At 39.1% G+C, this 16,973-nt stretch overlaps 1 protein-coding gene across 3 annotated transcripts in view; it reads right to left on the bottom strand.

The window, feature by feature from the left end:
- Positions 1 to 16,973, bottom strand: part of MICU1 (mitochondrial calcium uptake 1) — a 200,659-nt gene that overhangs the window by 37,155 nt on the left and 146,531 nt on the right. For all 3 annotated transcript variants that reach the window (XM_060127064.1, XM_060127063.1, XM_060127065.1), the window contains 2 exons: positions 12,271 to 12,408; positions 358 to 466 (listed from right to left, as the gene is read on the bottom strand). In XM_060127064.1, the coding sequence (XP_059983047.1) occupies positions 358 to 466; positions 12,271 to 12,408 (247 nt within the window). The remainder of the gene's footprint in view (positions 1 to 357; positions 467 to 12,270; positions 12,409 to 16,973) is intronic.

Raw genomic sequence — 16,973 nt, forward strand, 5'->3', positions numbered from 1 at the left:
AAAGAATGAATTACAATTAACAGCAACTTTAGCTTCACATTATATATGTCATAACTCTGGCTCTAAAGAGAGAATTTCTGAATTTCATTCACTGTGCCTCAGCTTAGATGCCTGTTTCCAAGACTAATCATTTAAAGATGGGAATCTGCCTTGACTATATAGCCTTTAGCACAAGACAATATATTTGCTGAATTTGGCCTCCCAGGGTGAAATGCAAGGCTCATACAGTGTCAACAAAACAAATCAAAAAACAATGTCAAGAAAAATTCACGTATTACTGTTAAGGACGGGTAGTCACCTAATAGATTACAGATTCAGTGTTTATAATGTCAAGAAAAAAATTTTGGGTTTCATTACCTTTATCAAGAGATGCCCCAGCCATATGGTAAAAGCTCAATGCAGTGTCTACATCATTAATGTTCTTTAAGAAAGTAAAGAAGTTCTCCACTTCCTGAAATGTCAGACCCTGAAAGAAGAAAGACAGTTAAGTAAGGCAGGAACCTGTACAAAAAGCAGCATAAAAATGCAGAAAACTAGGCAGTTATTCATGCCTATAAATCAGAAATTTATGCTATGTCTAGAACAGAGACTCAACAAATTAGTCAAGGAATGTCAAATTTGTACACAACAGGGGAACAAAACTCTGGTATTTTACCCTGAGAAATGCACGTTGGCTAATTGCTTTCCCCTCATATGTAAAATCTGACATGAAGCTGTTTAAAGTTATGGCTGGATATCTTTAAAGAAAATATTTCTAACTATACCCTCCAATTAGTCACAATATCTGTTGTGACACTTCCTAAATGAGCTGTAGCCACTTGAGCTGTTTGTTATACATCGTAACAAGTAAGAGCCATCAGGACTTCCATTTTAATAATCTACTCATAGGCCAGTCAAGCTTTTTGAGGCTTAAGCTAATTGAAGAACCACCAAAGCCAGTAATATACATGGGAACGGTTTCAGCATTTAGCAGAACCCAAGCAACTGGGAAAGTTGTTCATTATCTCAATTTAAAAGCTACTAATGAAGCAATTTGCCATGTAACTTTAATCTGATGAAAGTCTGTGAATGAGGAAATTCTTTTCAAAAGCTGGTCAAAGATTTGCTGATCTTTGATGCTATTTTCTATGATGGCTCAAGAGAGTAGTTGGATAAACAGGGATTAGAGGGAGGAAGATTTGTCCTATATGCCTGTTTCCCATTTCTCACACATCATGCTGTGATGGAAATGAATACAATCTCTAAGAAATGAGTAACACTGGGGAGACACTGAGGTTAACGTCTTCTAATGAAGCATCAGGTCCTTTTATGGACTACAGATGTTGACGGGCTTCTACTCAGTACTGATCCTCTTCCGATCTCCATTTCCCCAAACTACAGAGCCCAGGAATCCACATAGGTAACTCAGTAAAAAGGAAACCTTAATATAGACAATCTATAGCACATTCCTGTACTCTCCAAACTGGCCAATGGTATCTTTCTCATTTCATCAATCAAACTAAAAGATAAAATACTGTGTGTATGATTATGTCACATGATCATTTTAGTTTTTCTCCTTAGAATCACAGAACTTAAAATTTTTTTAATTGTGGAATATGATGACCATATAGAAAGGCGCATAAAACAAACTGTTGTAAAATGAACACCCATAAGATCTTGATTCAGGTCAAGAAACAGACAATTATCATCATCCCAGAAATCTCCCTCTCTTCCCCAACGTGACTCTTCCCAGTTATGAGCCTCTTCTCCTCCCAGTGATAACTACTGCGACTTTTAGAATATTCATTCCCTTGCTTTTCATAAAAAATAGCTTTACTATCTATTTATGCATCCTTAGACATATGTTTAAGGAGTTTAAGTATGTCTGTTTAATTTTATAAATGGAACCACGCAATATGTATTCTATTATATATGGATTCTCTCTTTAAGATTTTTCAATGTTTTTGTGTATATCTGTAGTTCATTCATTTTTATTGCTGTAAGTATTCCATTGTGTGACTATACTATTTGGGCTATTTCCAGTTTTTGGCAATTACGAACGGCTGTCCATCTGTATTTAAGCATTCATTCAAACATTTATGGAGCAACTACTATATACCAAGCTCCATAACTTCTGGCAGTGAAAAAGGCCTATATTAAATAATTCTGCCCCAACTTGAGGTCATTCTCTTAAGGTCATTCTCAGAGGTAGGGTTCATTCCTTGTACAAATGCCATAGTATGCTATCTAATGTAAGCACTAGGGTAGAAACAACATTATAAGAGGGAAGAATTCCACTGGAACAGAAGCACTGGTTTTACAATATCACCTGCTTGTGGATGGATACACTAATACCATCTTCTCTTCCTCTCCATCTAAAGATGTGCAGAGGTGGGAACAACCCAAGTGTCCATTGATATATGAATGGATAAACAGAATGTGGTGTACACATATAATGGAATAGTATTCAGCCTTTAAAAGGAAAGACATTCTGATACATGCTACAACAAGGATGAACCTTGAAGACATTATGCCAAGGGAAATAATCCAGTCACAGAAGGACAAATGCTGTATGATTCCACTTATACGAGGTACCTAGAGCAGTTAAATTCATAGAGACAGAGAGTAGAATGGTGGTTTCTAGGGGTGGGCGGCAGGGGATAATGGGGAATTATTGTTTAATGGGTATGGAGTTTCAGTTTGGGAAGATGAAAAAAGTTCTGGGGATGAATGGTGGTGGTGTTCTTTGCATAGCAGTGTATACTTACTGCTACTAAACCATTTAAAAATGGTTAAAATGGTAAATTTTGTTATGTATATTTTACCACAATTTAAAAAAAGACATGCTAAAGCTTTTCTACTTCTTTTTATTAGGGTGTGAATTTCCACAGGCGAGGTAAGGATAGGGGTCTGAGTTTATGAAAGGGTTTTTAAGGCTAAAAGGTTGACATAAAATTCCTAAAACAGAAAGGGCATGGTAAAGGAATTGCATCCCACTCTGATAAACAACCTCTGATGTATGTTAGTTAATTTATTGTGAAACATCAAATGCTCAAGACCACAGTGCTTATGTTGAGAATTATTTGAGAACAGATATAAGAATCTGAACTGAGTGGTTATTCATTTGATGATTTAGAAAAACAGTGGAATACAACTCATACTATGCCATTATTAAATAAAAATGTGTAATATTTTGCCTTTTATTACATAGATATAATAAAAAATATTTATCGAGCACTATGCCAGGAACAGTGAGGAAAATAAAATTACATTGGACATGGGCCTCCTTAAAGAAAAGATGATGCCATTCACGAAATTCTTATTTCTTGGTAATTACCTTAGTAAAAAATCCAGAGGTCTATTAGAATAAAGCTAGAATAAGACTATAGCATGAGGTTCGTGGATAGAAAGTGCAAAGATAGTCTTTTTGCAAGTTGAGTTGCTCAGACTTAGAAGGCTACAGTTTAAGCACAATCTATTGTCAGGTGACTTGAACTGCAGACATAGTAGTGAAAAGGAAATATCCTTCTCTGAGGCTTGGCATTAAAGGGATTTTTTTTTTTTTTTTGACATACTATGGTGAAGTGGAAGAAGCAGGAGTTATTTTATTCTGTGACTAACTGTTCAACAAACCAGTTATCTATCTATCTTTGGAAAGAAGAACATATTTAAGACTGGGCTCTAAATAACTAAAAAAAGAAGACAAAATTAACAGTACTTTGACAATAGAAGTACTTCTTTATGTTGTTTAAAAATGAATTTAACATTAGAGAAGTTGTTAAACAAGCAAATAGAATTGCCTTTCAAAACTAAAAGCAACTGATAAAATGTTTAGGAGAAAACAGAAAATCTTCATGACCTTGGGTAAGGCAAAGAGTTTTTAGATATGACACCAAATGCACAATCCATAAAAGAAAAAAATTGATAAATTAGATTTCATCAAGATTAAAAACTTTTGTGCTTCAAAATACTGGGAAAATAGACAAATCACAGACTGGGAGAAAATATTTAAAAATCATATATCTGATAAAGGATTTGTATCCAGAATTATAAAAGAACTCTTACAACTCAATGAGATCATAATAATAAACCAATTAAAAGATTTGAATAGACATCTTCCAAACAAGATATATGAATGGCTAGTAAGTACATGAAACAATGCTCTGGATCATCATTCATTAGGGAAATGCAAATTAAAATCACAATGAGATACCACTACATACTTATTATTGGGTTGGCCAAAAAGTGCCTTCGGTTTTCAAGTAAAAATAAAAGACACATTTTTCATTTTCACCACAAACTTTATTGCACAACATATTCACCATTTTGTTCCACTACCTTCTGCCATTTTTCAGGCAACTTCATAATTCCATCTGCCCAAAACTTTTTTTTTTTGGTCTGCATTCAGTCTTCATTGCTGAGCGCAGGCTTTCTCTAGTTGCGGCGAGTGGGGGCTACTCTTCGTCGCGGTGCGCGGGCTTCTCATTGCAGTGGCTTCTCTTGTTGCAGAGCACGGGCTCTAGATGCGTGGGCTTCAGTAGTTGCAGCACACTGGCTCAAGAGCGCATGGGCTTCAGTAGTTTTGGCATGCGGGCTCAGTAGTTGTGGCTCGCGGGCTCTAGAGCGCAGGCTCAGTAGTTGTGGAGCACAGGCTTAGTTGCTCTGTGTCATCTTCCCGGACCAGGGATCGAACCCGTGTCCCCTGCATTGGCAGGCGGATTCTTAACCACTGCACCACCAAGAAGTCCCTTCCCACAACTTTTTATCTTTTTGAGCAAAGAACTGTTCCAGGTGCCTTTTATAGTCTTCTATGGAATTGAAATTTTTTCCATTAAGATCTGAATAAATGGAAATCCGAAGGTGCAATGTCTGGTGAATACGGCAGATGAACTGGAACTTCCCAGCCAAACTGTAACGGTTTTTGCCTGGTCATCAAAGGAACATGTCGTCTTGAGTTATCCTGATGGAAGATTATGTGTTTTCTGTTGACTAATTCTGGATGCTTTTCATCGAGTGCTGCTTTCAGTTGTTCTAATTGGGAGCAGCACTTGTTGTAATTAATCGTTTGCTTTTCCGGAAGGAGCTCATAATAGAGGACTCCCTTCTAATCCCACCATATATACACATCACCTTCTTTGGATGAAGACCGGCCTTTGGTGTGGTTGGTGGTGGTTCATTTAGCTTACCCCATGATCTCTTCCGTTCCACATTATTGTACAGTATCCACTTTTTTTTTTTCTTTTCTTTTTTGCGGTATGCGGGCCTCTCACTGTTGTGGCCTGTCCTGTTGCGGAGCACAGGCTCCGCAGCCACGGCTCACGGGACTAGCCGCTCCGCGGCATGTGGGATCTTCCCGGACCGGGGCACGAACCCGTGTCCCTTGCATCGGCAGGCAGACTCTCAACCACTGCGCCACCAGGGAAGCCCTACAGTATCCACTTTTCATCGCCCATCACAATTTGTTTTAAAACAATGTTTTTGTTATGTTTAAGTAGAGAATCACACGTGGAAATACGGTCAAGGTTTTTTTCGCTGAACTTTATGGAACCCAAACATCAAAGTGATTAACATAACAAGCTAGTGCAAATGACTACATTATTGTATGAATGCATTTATATGAAATTTCCAGAAAAGGCAAATCTATAGAGACAGAGGAAGATTTATGGTCGTGTAAGGCTATGGCAGAAATGGGGATTGACTGCAAACTAGCATGAGGGATCTTTTTGGGGTGATTGAGATCTTCTAAAACTAGATTGCAATGATGATTGCCTAACTCTATAAATTTACTAAAAATAATTGATGGGTAAATTGGTGAATTGTACACTTAAAATAATTTATATATACTTTATGATATACAGATTATACCTCAATAAAACTGTTAAAAAATAAAAAGCAGTTATAGTAGAATGAGAAGAGGGGGAAGGAAAATTTGGTTTCCTCTGGAGTCAGCTCTAAAGCCAGATATCTAGTGCTGACAGGCCATAGGTAGTACAAACACATTGTAACAATGATTTCTTGCCTTGTCTTTTAATTGGCCATAGCAAATCCATCTGCCAAGAATCAATCTAATTGCCTGAGCTCTCTCTGTGGCCCATTAAAAAAATAAGTCTCCTTCCTTCTTCCTTCTATGCTATGTTTCTCACCAATCTAATCTCTCATCTGCTCCATTTTCTGCTTAGTTTTTAAAAACATTTAAATTATTTTTACACCAGGTAATATATGGATATGGTACAAAATGTTACACAGCATCAAGTAATTCTTCCTTTCCCTTGTCATCCAGTCTCCCTCCCTACATGTGGTCACTGTCACCAATTTCTTGGGTACCTTTTCAGAGATGTTTCTGTACTTGTCTTGCTCCAATAAAGCATTTCCCCATTGCCAAGTGCAGACTTTTCTTTAACTGGTTGGTGTCTGGCAGCAGGGGGAAATTACACCATTTCCATTACTTACATTTCTATAAGAACCTAATAGTCCTGAAACATCACTTTCTTCATATGTTCATTCCTCCTGCTGACAAAATATCAGTGACATCCACTGTCAACTGGAAAGACCACAAACTTCTTAGCCTAGTATACAAGGTCCTCTACAATCTGATTCCATAATTTACCTTTCTAGCTATCTCACTAAGAACCTATAGGTTAGAGTATAGCAACACTGTTTTTCTTGTTTCCTCTAAACCTTTCTGCTTATTCAAATCATGGAGAATAAACAGTGACAATAAACAGGTTCATTAGTAGGAAGATTATGGATTCTGGAATGAGACAGTCCTGGCTTTGAATCCTAGTGCCACCTCTTAAGACACTGTGGGATCTCAGACAAATAACTAAGGCTCAGAAAAAGTATTTTTCATCTCAAAAATGGGGATTCTATCCACCAAGCAGGATGTGATAATTAGGGAGAAGATAAGTAAAATGCCTAGTACATAAAAAGTACTCAGTAAATAGTAGGGCAAAGTCCTTAGTAAGCTGGCAGGCTCATTACTACAGAGCCAGCGGCAGTGAATTTACTCAGTTATGCTCTGAAATACACTCTCTGGTATGTGTAGGGCCTTGAGGGACAGGAAATAGGGAAAAGGTTGAGGTATATGAAACTAATTGTGTGTGGGGAAAACCAAAAATAAAACAGGGGAAAAAATCCATAAAATTAAATCTCTTAATAGTAATTCACAGTTTAGTACTCCTTTGGGGGAAGTAAAGGTTTCAAAGCTAATCAGTAAAACAAAGCAAATCAGTAGAGTTCTAATCTTTTTTTAGTTTAAGGGTCACACCTCGGGTGCTATACATAGTGGCTTTGGTGGGCACCCAATAATTGGAGTTAGAGTTTTTCAAGGGCTCTGCTAGCAATGTTTCTAGAATCTGATATCCTCTGAAGACCACAATGTGGTTCACCTCTCAAATATCTGTGAGAATATGTGAACAGGGGAGCCCACATGAATATTATCCACAGAAAACATGAAAAGTTAATAATCTAATAGTTTTATTAAAATTGTTTTTTTAAGTGCTAACTCTACTTAATGGCTAGTAGCAAGATTAATAAGTAATGATATACACAAAGACTGCTAAGGATAGGGCTGTAAGAGGAATCACATAGCAAAAGCAAATACCTTTATAACCTGTTTGTCAAAATCCTACTCTGCCTTTCAGGCAAAGTTCAAATTGTACTTCCTCCAAGGTACAAGAATTCTTACTTAGTCTCTTCAGCTGGTTCTAATCTTTCTCATTGGTGCTCCCAAAAGATCTCATTATCTTTATTAGGGTACTTAATATACATTCATCAATGCATTTGACAAACATTTGCCTATGCAACATCGTATAGAGGATGGCAAAGATGAGTAAGACAGTGCTCTCAAGAGGCTCAAAGTTGAGTGAGTTGTCTTGTGCCATAATTGTTTATTATCTGTCTCCCTCCACTTGAGGGCAGAGACTTGGTTTTGCTCATTCCTGTGTTCCCAATATTTAGAAGAGTGCCTGGCACATGGTGGATGCTCAATAAATACTGAATATGAAATTATATAGTTCTTTGCATACATCTATTTTTTACTAAACTATTACAGATAGGTGATGGTTTTATCTTTTATCTTTCTCACAGCACCTGGCTTTGTGTCTTGAACATAGCAATGTCTGCCACTGAACTGTAATTTTCAATTCATCCTTGAGTGGATTTGCTAAATTATTAAAGTTTGCAGTTTCTGCACTCTTTTTTTTTGCGGTACGCAGGCCTCTCACTGCCGTGGCCTCTCCCGTTGCGGAGCACAGGCTCCGGATGCGCAGGCTCAGCGGCCATGGCTCACGGGCCCAGCCGCTCCACGGCATGTGCGATCTTCCCAGACTGGGGCACGAACCCATGTCCCCTGCATCGGCAGGCGGACTCCCAACCACTGTGCCACCAGGGAAGCCCAGTTTCTGCACTCTTAACCATAGAGAACGACCACTGTGAATTATACTTATGAAGTCTCAGAAAACTCTGTCTTTCTTTTAATGAGGAGAAGAAGGTAATTTGGAGGATGGAAAGTAAAAGAAAAGTTAAAGTTGAGTCAGATTTGACCTAGAAAAAAAAGTCACAGAAAAAAAGATACTGAGGGGAATGGGGACAATCTGATAGAGGATAGGGACTAAACTTTAAAACAAAGCAAAAACAAAACATGTTTCTCATAAAGCAAAAAAAGAAAGAAAGAGAAGAAAAATCTGTCTTTGTTAAGTAAGAAACATGGCAGTTACCCAGAGCATGAATAGAGTAATTTTTCCAGGCATGGCAGGTTCCCCAATTCTTCCAGCTATTACTCAGGAACAAAACTAGAGACGCTGATGGAGCAGGCCTTTCCAGAGCAGTGATTCGCAAGCCTAACTGCACATTAGAATCACCTGGGGAGACTTTTAAGAACTATTGATGCCTGGACTCACCCACTGAGCTTCTGATGTAGTTACTTTGAAGAGGGTCCCAGCACCACTTTTGTGAAAAATTCACCAAGCGAGCCTACTGGGAGACCAGGTCTAAAGCACCGCTTTACAGCAAGAGTATGGTTAGGAGAAACAGAATTTTGCAAGAGAAGGGACAAGATCTGTAATAGGAAGCCCTGGATTTTATTAGTCCAGACTCTGGGTGGATCATTAATTTCTCTTTCTCTCTGTCTCTATATTTTCAAAGGTGAAATGAGATCTAACAAAGCTGTTAGAAACACAAAAAAGAAAAATGGCTGTGAAGCACTGCATAGTCATAAAGTAATACACAAATATTTATTTAATGCCACCACTAGGACCTTCAATCTTTTAGGTCTGGTTTCATATTTTGTACAGAAGCCCACACAGAAAATGATTAACATGTGCCAAATGAGAACACATTTTCATGTTAACAAATCCAAAGTGGAACAAAAGAAGCAATTAGGAAGCAGACAGTGATCCCCCTATAATGGGAAATGGTCCCAGAGAGATGGGCTGGTAACCTTAGGAGCAAAGGCCCGTCATTAACTCTCATTTTAGTTAACTGCTATATTCACAAACTATTTAATCAACACGAGAGTACAATCAATCTCAATCTCCCTGCTAAGGCAGGCTAGAAATTATGGGCCAGAAATAATTTAGCACCCCAGATTTTCATCATCTGACAAAATCTGTCCTTTCATTTCAGGGCTCTTTTGCAAGGTCTTCAGGTCTTAAATTAACTCCTGCCAAAGCTAAAATACTTTATTCCTTTAAGGGAGATGTCTCCAACACCCAATTTATTGCTTTTAAATATAAATTCACAACAAAACATGAATTAGCCTATCATGATAGATAATTATTTTAAGGTCAAATCAATGCCTGGACTAAACTTTAAAAATAGGTCTGGTCAAAAGAAAGGAGTGTTCCCTATAAAATCCACCTGTATTTGCAATTAATTTTCTGAATTACAATTTCCAACAGATATGAGCTGGGTACTAGGTAGTGTAGGAGTTCTCTCTGGGAGAAAAGCATTGTCCTCTGTCACTTTCTGTTAATGACTCTTCCTCCATAGCCAAGGGAACACCTTGGGCTGGACTGAACTCAGAGAAGCTGACACTTTTTCTCAGAATCCAGCCTGTTCTCAGTTGCAGTCCACAGCCTGTTCAGAGGTCCGTTTAGCTTTTCAACATCCAAGACAAGGAGGAAAAAGTCTAGCTGATAAGAATTGTTTTCCACCAACTTGGGGCGATGCTATTCATGCAAGATTTCATGCACGAAGACTAATAAATAAGAAAACTGAGACAAGCACTAGCAATCCTATTTCTTATTTTCAGTTACTGAGTCTTTAAAGCTTAGAGTCTGCATCTAGGATAAGGCTCTTCAATTCATGAGGCCAGGAATGTTAAGTGATTTGTCCAATGTCCACAGAAATCTCTGAGGCAGGACTTGAACTCATCTTCTAGCTCCATGTCTACCACACCTTGGCAATCCCTCATGGAACATGTTTAGTGCCAGTTCAGTTTCCCAGTCATGGCCAAATGGTAACTGTTGTCAGGTGGAAAGGGTATTGAATTGAGAATGAGATCTGGGTTCTAGCCCTTGCATTGCTCTGTGTGTGTGTGTGTGTGATCTTTAAGAGATCTGGCCTCTTTACTAGTTTCTGGTTCAGTTTGTTCATCCCACCCCCTGGAAAACCCCATATGCTGACTCAATTCTACCATCTGCCTCTTCCTGTACAAGGTACAGCTCTGAAGGGTGTCACAGAGCAGAGTTGACAAGTGTCATCACAAATCCATGGTCTCTAATCTCAATGCTGCTCAAAAAAGGCCCAATCATCTCCTGAAATCTCTAATAATCTTATTCTCAATCTTTTTGCTTCTACGCTTGCTCCTTTCCAACTGTTCTTCATAAAGCAACTAGAGTCATCTCTTTAAACATACACACAACCATGCCATTTCACTGATCACAACCCTTTAATAGCTTCTCTTTGCACTATGAATAGAATCCCAACTTGTTCCACACCTACAAGGGCCTGCATGTTCTTGCCCCCCATCTCCCTCTCAGACCTCACCTTAGACAATTATCCTCTTTGTTAGTATGCTCTAACCACAATAGTCCCCTTTTAGTTCCTCATACATGCCAGATTCATCTTTCCTCCTTGTTATGGACTGAATGTTTGTGTCCCCCCCACCCCCCAAACTCACACACTGAAGCCTTAACCCCCACTGTGGCTATATTAGGAGATGGGGTCTCTAAGAAAATAATTAAGGTTAAATGAGGTCACAAGGCTGGGGCCCTGATCCTATAGGATTAGTGTCCTTATAAGAAGACACATTAGAGAGCATGCTTTCTCTCTCTGCACAAACACTAAGATCATGTGAGGACATAGCAAGAAGGTGGCTGTCTATAGGACAGGAAGAGAGCCCTCATTAGAAACCCAGTTTGCTGGCACATTGATCATGGACTTCTAGCCTCCAGAACTGTGAGAAAAGAAAGTCCTGTTGTTTAAGCCACCCAGTCTGTAGTATTTTGTTATAGCAACCTAAGCAGAGTAATACACTGCCTCAGAGTTTTAAACATATGCTATTTCTTCTTTCTAGAGCTTCCTCTCCATTCTTCCTCTTTCCTTCTTTTCTACTTCCTTACTTGTTGTTCTAATATGCCTTCCAATTGGACCACTGTAATAAAACAGCTCTCCCAAAGGTCACCATTTTACCAAAACCAATGGGTATTTATCATCTCATTTTACTGGAGCCTTTCGGTTCCATATGACACTGTAGACCCCTTAGTTCATGAACACTCTTCTTCCTTTTTATTTCACTACTTCCTCTAGGTATTTCTCTAACCATTTCCTCAAGATTTCATTCTGGAGCTCCTTAAATGTTTCTGTTCTACTTGATCTTGCCCTTGGCTCATAGTTCTTTTCTGTTTAATATCCTCCTTGGGCAACTTCATCCATTCTTGTGGTTTTAATTCCAATAGTGTGTTGATGATTCCCAAATCTATCTCAGTCCTCCAAAGTAGATTTGAATATCCAGTTGGCTGCTAACCATCTCTGCTTGGATAGTCCACAGGCATCTTAAACTCAAGATATCTACAAGTGAACACTTTATCTCCCTCTGTAAACCAGCCTGTCTCTTTAAATTCGCAATCTCAGTTCATGGTGCCACCCGTGGTCTGAACAAAAAACATGGGGTCATTTGGGGCTCTCCCCTCTCCCTCACTCACTGCTCTTTTTTTTTTTTTTTCAGGTACCAGAGATAAATTGAAATCAGTCATAATTAGTCATTATTTCACTCTCATTATGTTAGTGCCTTTGCAATAACAATATGCTCCCATGGTTCCTTTTCTTCCTCTAGGCAAAGATACCTACCTTTCCCTCTTTGAAGTGCTTCTTGAGCTGCTTCTGCATGGCAGTCAACTTCTTGGACTGTACCCCACTGTAGGCCAGCAGCATGCCGCCAAACTGCCTCTCGGTGATTCTCCCATCCACAGGGTCATGGCGTTCAAACTGGGAAGGGAACAGAAAGAGTGTTCATGGGGTCAAATGGAAAGTACTTTGACATGGAATGTGGAATGATCAACTGTGTTGGATGGCAGAGAATAGGTGATGGCTGGGACCATATTTTGAACTATAATTCTCACCATGATTTAAAAAAATCAGTCAGAAACAAGATTTTTGTTCTTTTTTTTTAAAAATGTATCTATTTTATTTATTTATTTTTGGCTGTGTTGGGTCTGCATTGATGTGTGTGGGCTTTCTCTAGTTGCAGCGAGTGGGGACTACTCTTCTGTTGAGGTACACAGGCTTCTCATTGCAGTGGCTTCTCTTGTTGCGGAGCATGGGCTCTAGGTGCGTGGGCTTCAGTAGTTGTGGCACGTGGGCTCAGTAGTTGTGGCTTGCAGGCTCTAGAGCACAGGCTCAGTAGCTGTGGTGCGTGGGCTTAGTTGCTCTGTGGCATGTGGGATCTTCCCAGACCAAGGCTTGAACCCTTGTCCCTTGCTTGGCAGGCAGATTCTTAACCACCGCGCCACCAGGGAAGTCCAAAGGATTTGTGTTCTTATTCCAGTTCTGCCACTAAGTTACCCAACTACTCTAAGCCTCAATTTCCTCACGGATAAAAAGAGCTGCTATAGGGACTTCCCTGGTGGCACAGTGGTTGGGAGTCCGCCTGCCGTTGCAGGGGACACAGGTTCGTGCCTCGGTCCGGGAAGATCCCACATGCCGCGGAGCGGCTGGGCCCATGAGCCATGGTCGCTGGGCCTGCGCGTCCGGAGCCTGTGCTCCGCAACGGGAGAGGCCACAACAGTGAGAGGCCTGCGTACCGCAAAAAAAAAAAAAAAAAAAAAAAAAAAAGAGCTGCTATAACATCTTATATACTTTCTAGATGAGGAGCTTCCTTCTGGGAATAAAAACAATGTTAAAACTCCATTCAAATTCATGAGTAATAGTATTAGTAATAAGTGCTCTCTGGATCATCCATGTCCCTGCTACTCAGAGAAAACTTAAAAGCTAATTATTACAAATTTGATCAAGTATACATATGTAAAAGTCATATCAGTTCCTTGATCTGTACTTAATATTGTTATACATTCAGACCTCTAAGCATTTCATAGAAGAGTAGTGTCTTCAGATTTCCCCCAAAATGGTAATCAAATGCTAGAACAACAACAGACCTTGAAAAAAATGTATAGAGTGTAGGATGCCTCAATTAGACATGCATACTTATCATAAAGCTACTAAAAAATCATGAAGTGTATTTAAACATGCAGATGGAGAGGTTAAGTATAAAGGACCTCCAGCTAATCTAAGTAATATCAGAAAACTAAGATTTTCATTTACAAATGGAGAGAAGGGGCTTCCCTGGTGGCAGAGTGGTTAAGAATCCGCCTGCCAATGCAGGGGACACAGGTTCGAGCCCTGGTCAGGGAAGATCCCACATGCCGCAGAGCAACTAAGTCTGTGCGCCACAACTACTAAGCCTGCACTCTAGAGCCCGCGAGTCACAACTCCTGAAGCCCGGATGCCTAGAGCCTGTGCTCTGCAACAAGAGAAGCCACCGCAATGAGAAGCCCATGCACCGCAACGAAGGTAGCCCCAGCTCACCGCAACTAGAGGAAGCCTGTGCGCAGCAACAAAGACCCAACACAGCCAAAAATAAATAAATAAAATAAATTTAAAAATAAATAAAATAAAATAAAAATGGAGAGAAGAAAGTTATATCAATGCCAGCTGCAATGTTAATGATACTTATAAATGCATAAATAATAAAATGGCTAAAGACAGGCCCAGAAACCAATTAGAAAGCAAAATGATTTCAAGACGGTAAAATTTCCCCATGGTTTTATTGGAAAATATCAGTTACCAGGAAACTTTCAGATTCCTATGTGGCAGGGTATAATCCTCTTCTCCTAAGAGGGTTATATATAGACATAAGACATGGCCAAGTAAGGTCATGTCAACAAACATTTCCTGAATGTCTACTAGTTATTTAGCAGTGTGTTAGTCATTGTGGAGTATGGGAAAGGAGAAGATTCGGTTTCTGTCCTTAGGAACTTCACCATCTAGTAACAAGATAAGATTTACACATAAGACACAAAATAAGGAAATACGTAAAGAATGAAATTCTCTCTCAATTTTTTTTTTTTTTTGGCTGCACCACGCAGCATGCAGAATCTTAATTCCCCAACCAGGGATCAAACCCATGCCCCCTTTAGTGGAAGTGCAGAGTCCTAACCACTGGACCGGCAGGGAATTCCCCTCTCTCTTTTTATTTCCTCGGTTAGCTTGGTAAGTTGATACACACCTTAATTTGTCTCCTCACCAGTCAGACTTATGTCAGTGAGCAAGACACAGAATTACATTTTAACAACAGCAGTCACTTACTGAAAATGTACTACAAGCCAGGTACTTCACCCATATATTCTTTCATTTAATCACTGTAACAACCTCGTGGAATAGGTATTATGAGCTCCATTTTACAGATGAGAAAACTGAGCGAACATGAAGTTAGAGCTCAGAGTCAAACGCAGCTCTATCTGGATCCAAAGACTGTATCTCAATATCATACTATTTCCTCCTTTTAAGCAGTAGTACATATTCATCCCATAGGATAGCATTATGTTATTTTGGATAAACTTATAAAGCAATGGGATTTAATCATATTTGAGTGAGAAGCAAAACTATTTCCAAAGAAATCAACATCATCAATATTAAGTGAAAGCCTCATTTGTAACTCAACCACTCAGTATTTCATGTTTGTCATACCATCACTTCCACAGAGCTGATTAATTTTTGACAGTACTGAAAGTTTTCAGGATTTAAGTTTGATTTATGATTCAGTTTACCATCCTGAAACAAAATGGAGGACTGATAAAATTTTTACAAATGGGAGTACTATCTGCAGTGTTTAAATCAGATTTGCAGTGAAATGTGATACCCCGTCCAAAGTTGGGCTTCTTCAAAGCAAGCGAAGCAAAGCTATGGTCCTAGGCTTCAACAATTTAGGGTGCTCACTTTACCTTTATCTGGGAGATTTCACAGGTGTGGAGAAATCCCATACATTTGAACTAGATGAGTTAAGCTGCATCCTACAAGATAGATTCAAGGTTGCAATGTCTCTTTTCATAGTGTTGGCAGCAGCAGCAGTGTGCTCAAGGTTTATGAAAGACTGCATTCATCTGCTCTCCACAGGTGCATAAAACCTCACCTCTGCTATGTTTCAAAGGCAGTAAAGAACTTCCAGTGGACATCCCCAAGTAACAATTCCAGTGCTTAAATCAGCATTTTTACTCATGTTCTTTGAAAACACAGACTTATCTTTTTCTATCATTATTATTATTAATATTTTGATGTGGTTGGAACCTGAAACGGCTTAAAAACTATAAAACTCAGCTCCATGCAGTATAGCCCACTTCAAAGTTTACTACCTCCTCTGTAATTTTATTTGGGGAAACAATGAAGACCTACTAGGCTAGGGAGCTTTAATAGTCGTTTCTCAAGGACCTGCATTAGGGCTAAATTTTCAAGGGCAATAGCTTGACATCATGTGGCACCATATGAATGTAATTCTCAAGGTCATGAGAGGGTCTTTGGGGAAAGACATAGGTTATTGCAAAATTATCACAGTGTAGAAAGTTCCTAATTGTATATCTGGAGGCAATTCATATGATTGGCTTGTATTTTATTTACCAAATATTGCTTGAGCATCTTAAGTTCCACTTCAATGACAATTAAGAAATTCCATTCTATTTGATCCTGTGGCACAGAATGTGTGTGTTCCAGGACACCACCCACAATTTTCATTGCTCCTTCAGACTATACTACAAAGCTACAGTAATCCAAACAGCATACTGGCATGAAAACAGACGTAAAGATGAATGGAACAAAATAGAGAACCCAGAAATAAACCCACACACCTGTGGTTAACTAATCTATGACAAAGGGGGCGGGAACATACAATAGAGAAAAGACCATCTCTTCAATAAGTGGTGCTGGGAAAACTAGACACATGGAGAACAAGAGACTAGAACATTCCCTCATACCATACATAAAAATAAACTCAAGATGGTTTAAAGACCTAAACATAAGACCTGAAACCATAAAACTCCCAGAAAAAAACACAGTTTAACATAAATTGTAACAATATTTTCTGGGATCAGTCTCCTAAGGCCAAAGGTGAAAAAAACCCACAAAAACCAAAAACCAACAGACCTAATTAAACTTAAAGTATTTGTAAATGACGAGACCAACACGGGATTAATATCCAAAATGTACAAACAGTCCATACAAGTCAATATCAAAAAAACCCAAACAACCCAATCAGAAAATGGGCAGAATACCTGAAAAGACATTTTTCCAAAGAAGACATACAGATGGCTAACAGGCACATGAAAAGATGCTCAACACCGCTAATTATAAGAGAAATGCACAAATTGAAACCACAATGAGGTATCACTTCCCACTTGTCGGATTGGCTATCATCAAAACATTTACAAATAAGTGGTGGAGAAGGTGTGGAGAAAAGGGAACCCTTCTCCTTTACTGTTGGTGCAAATGTAAATTGGTGCAGCCAC

The sequence above is a fragment of the Lagenorhynchus albirostris genome, chromosome 16 (genome assembly GCF_949774975.1).
Source record: "Lagenorhynchus albirostris chromosome 16, mLagAlb1.1, whole genome shotgun sequence".
NCBI lineage: Eukaryota > Metazoa > Chordata > Mammalia > Artiodactyla > Delphinidae > Lagenorhynchus > Lagenorhynchus albirostris.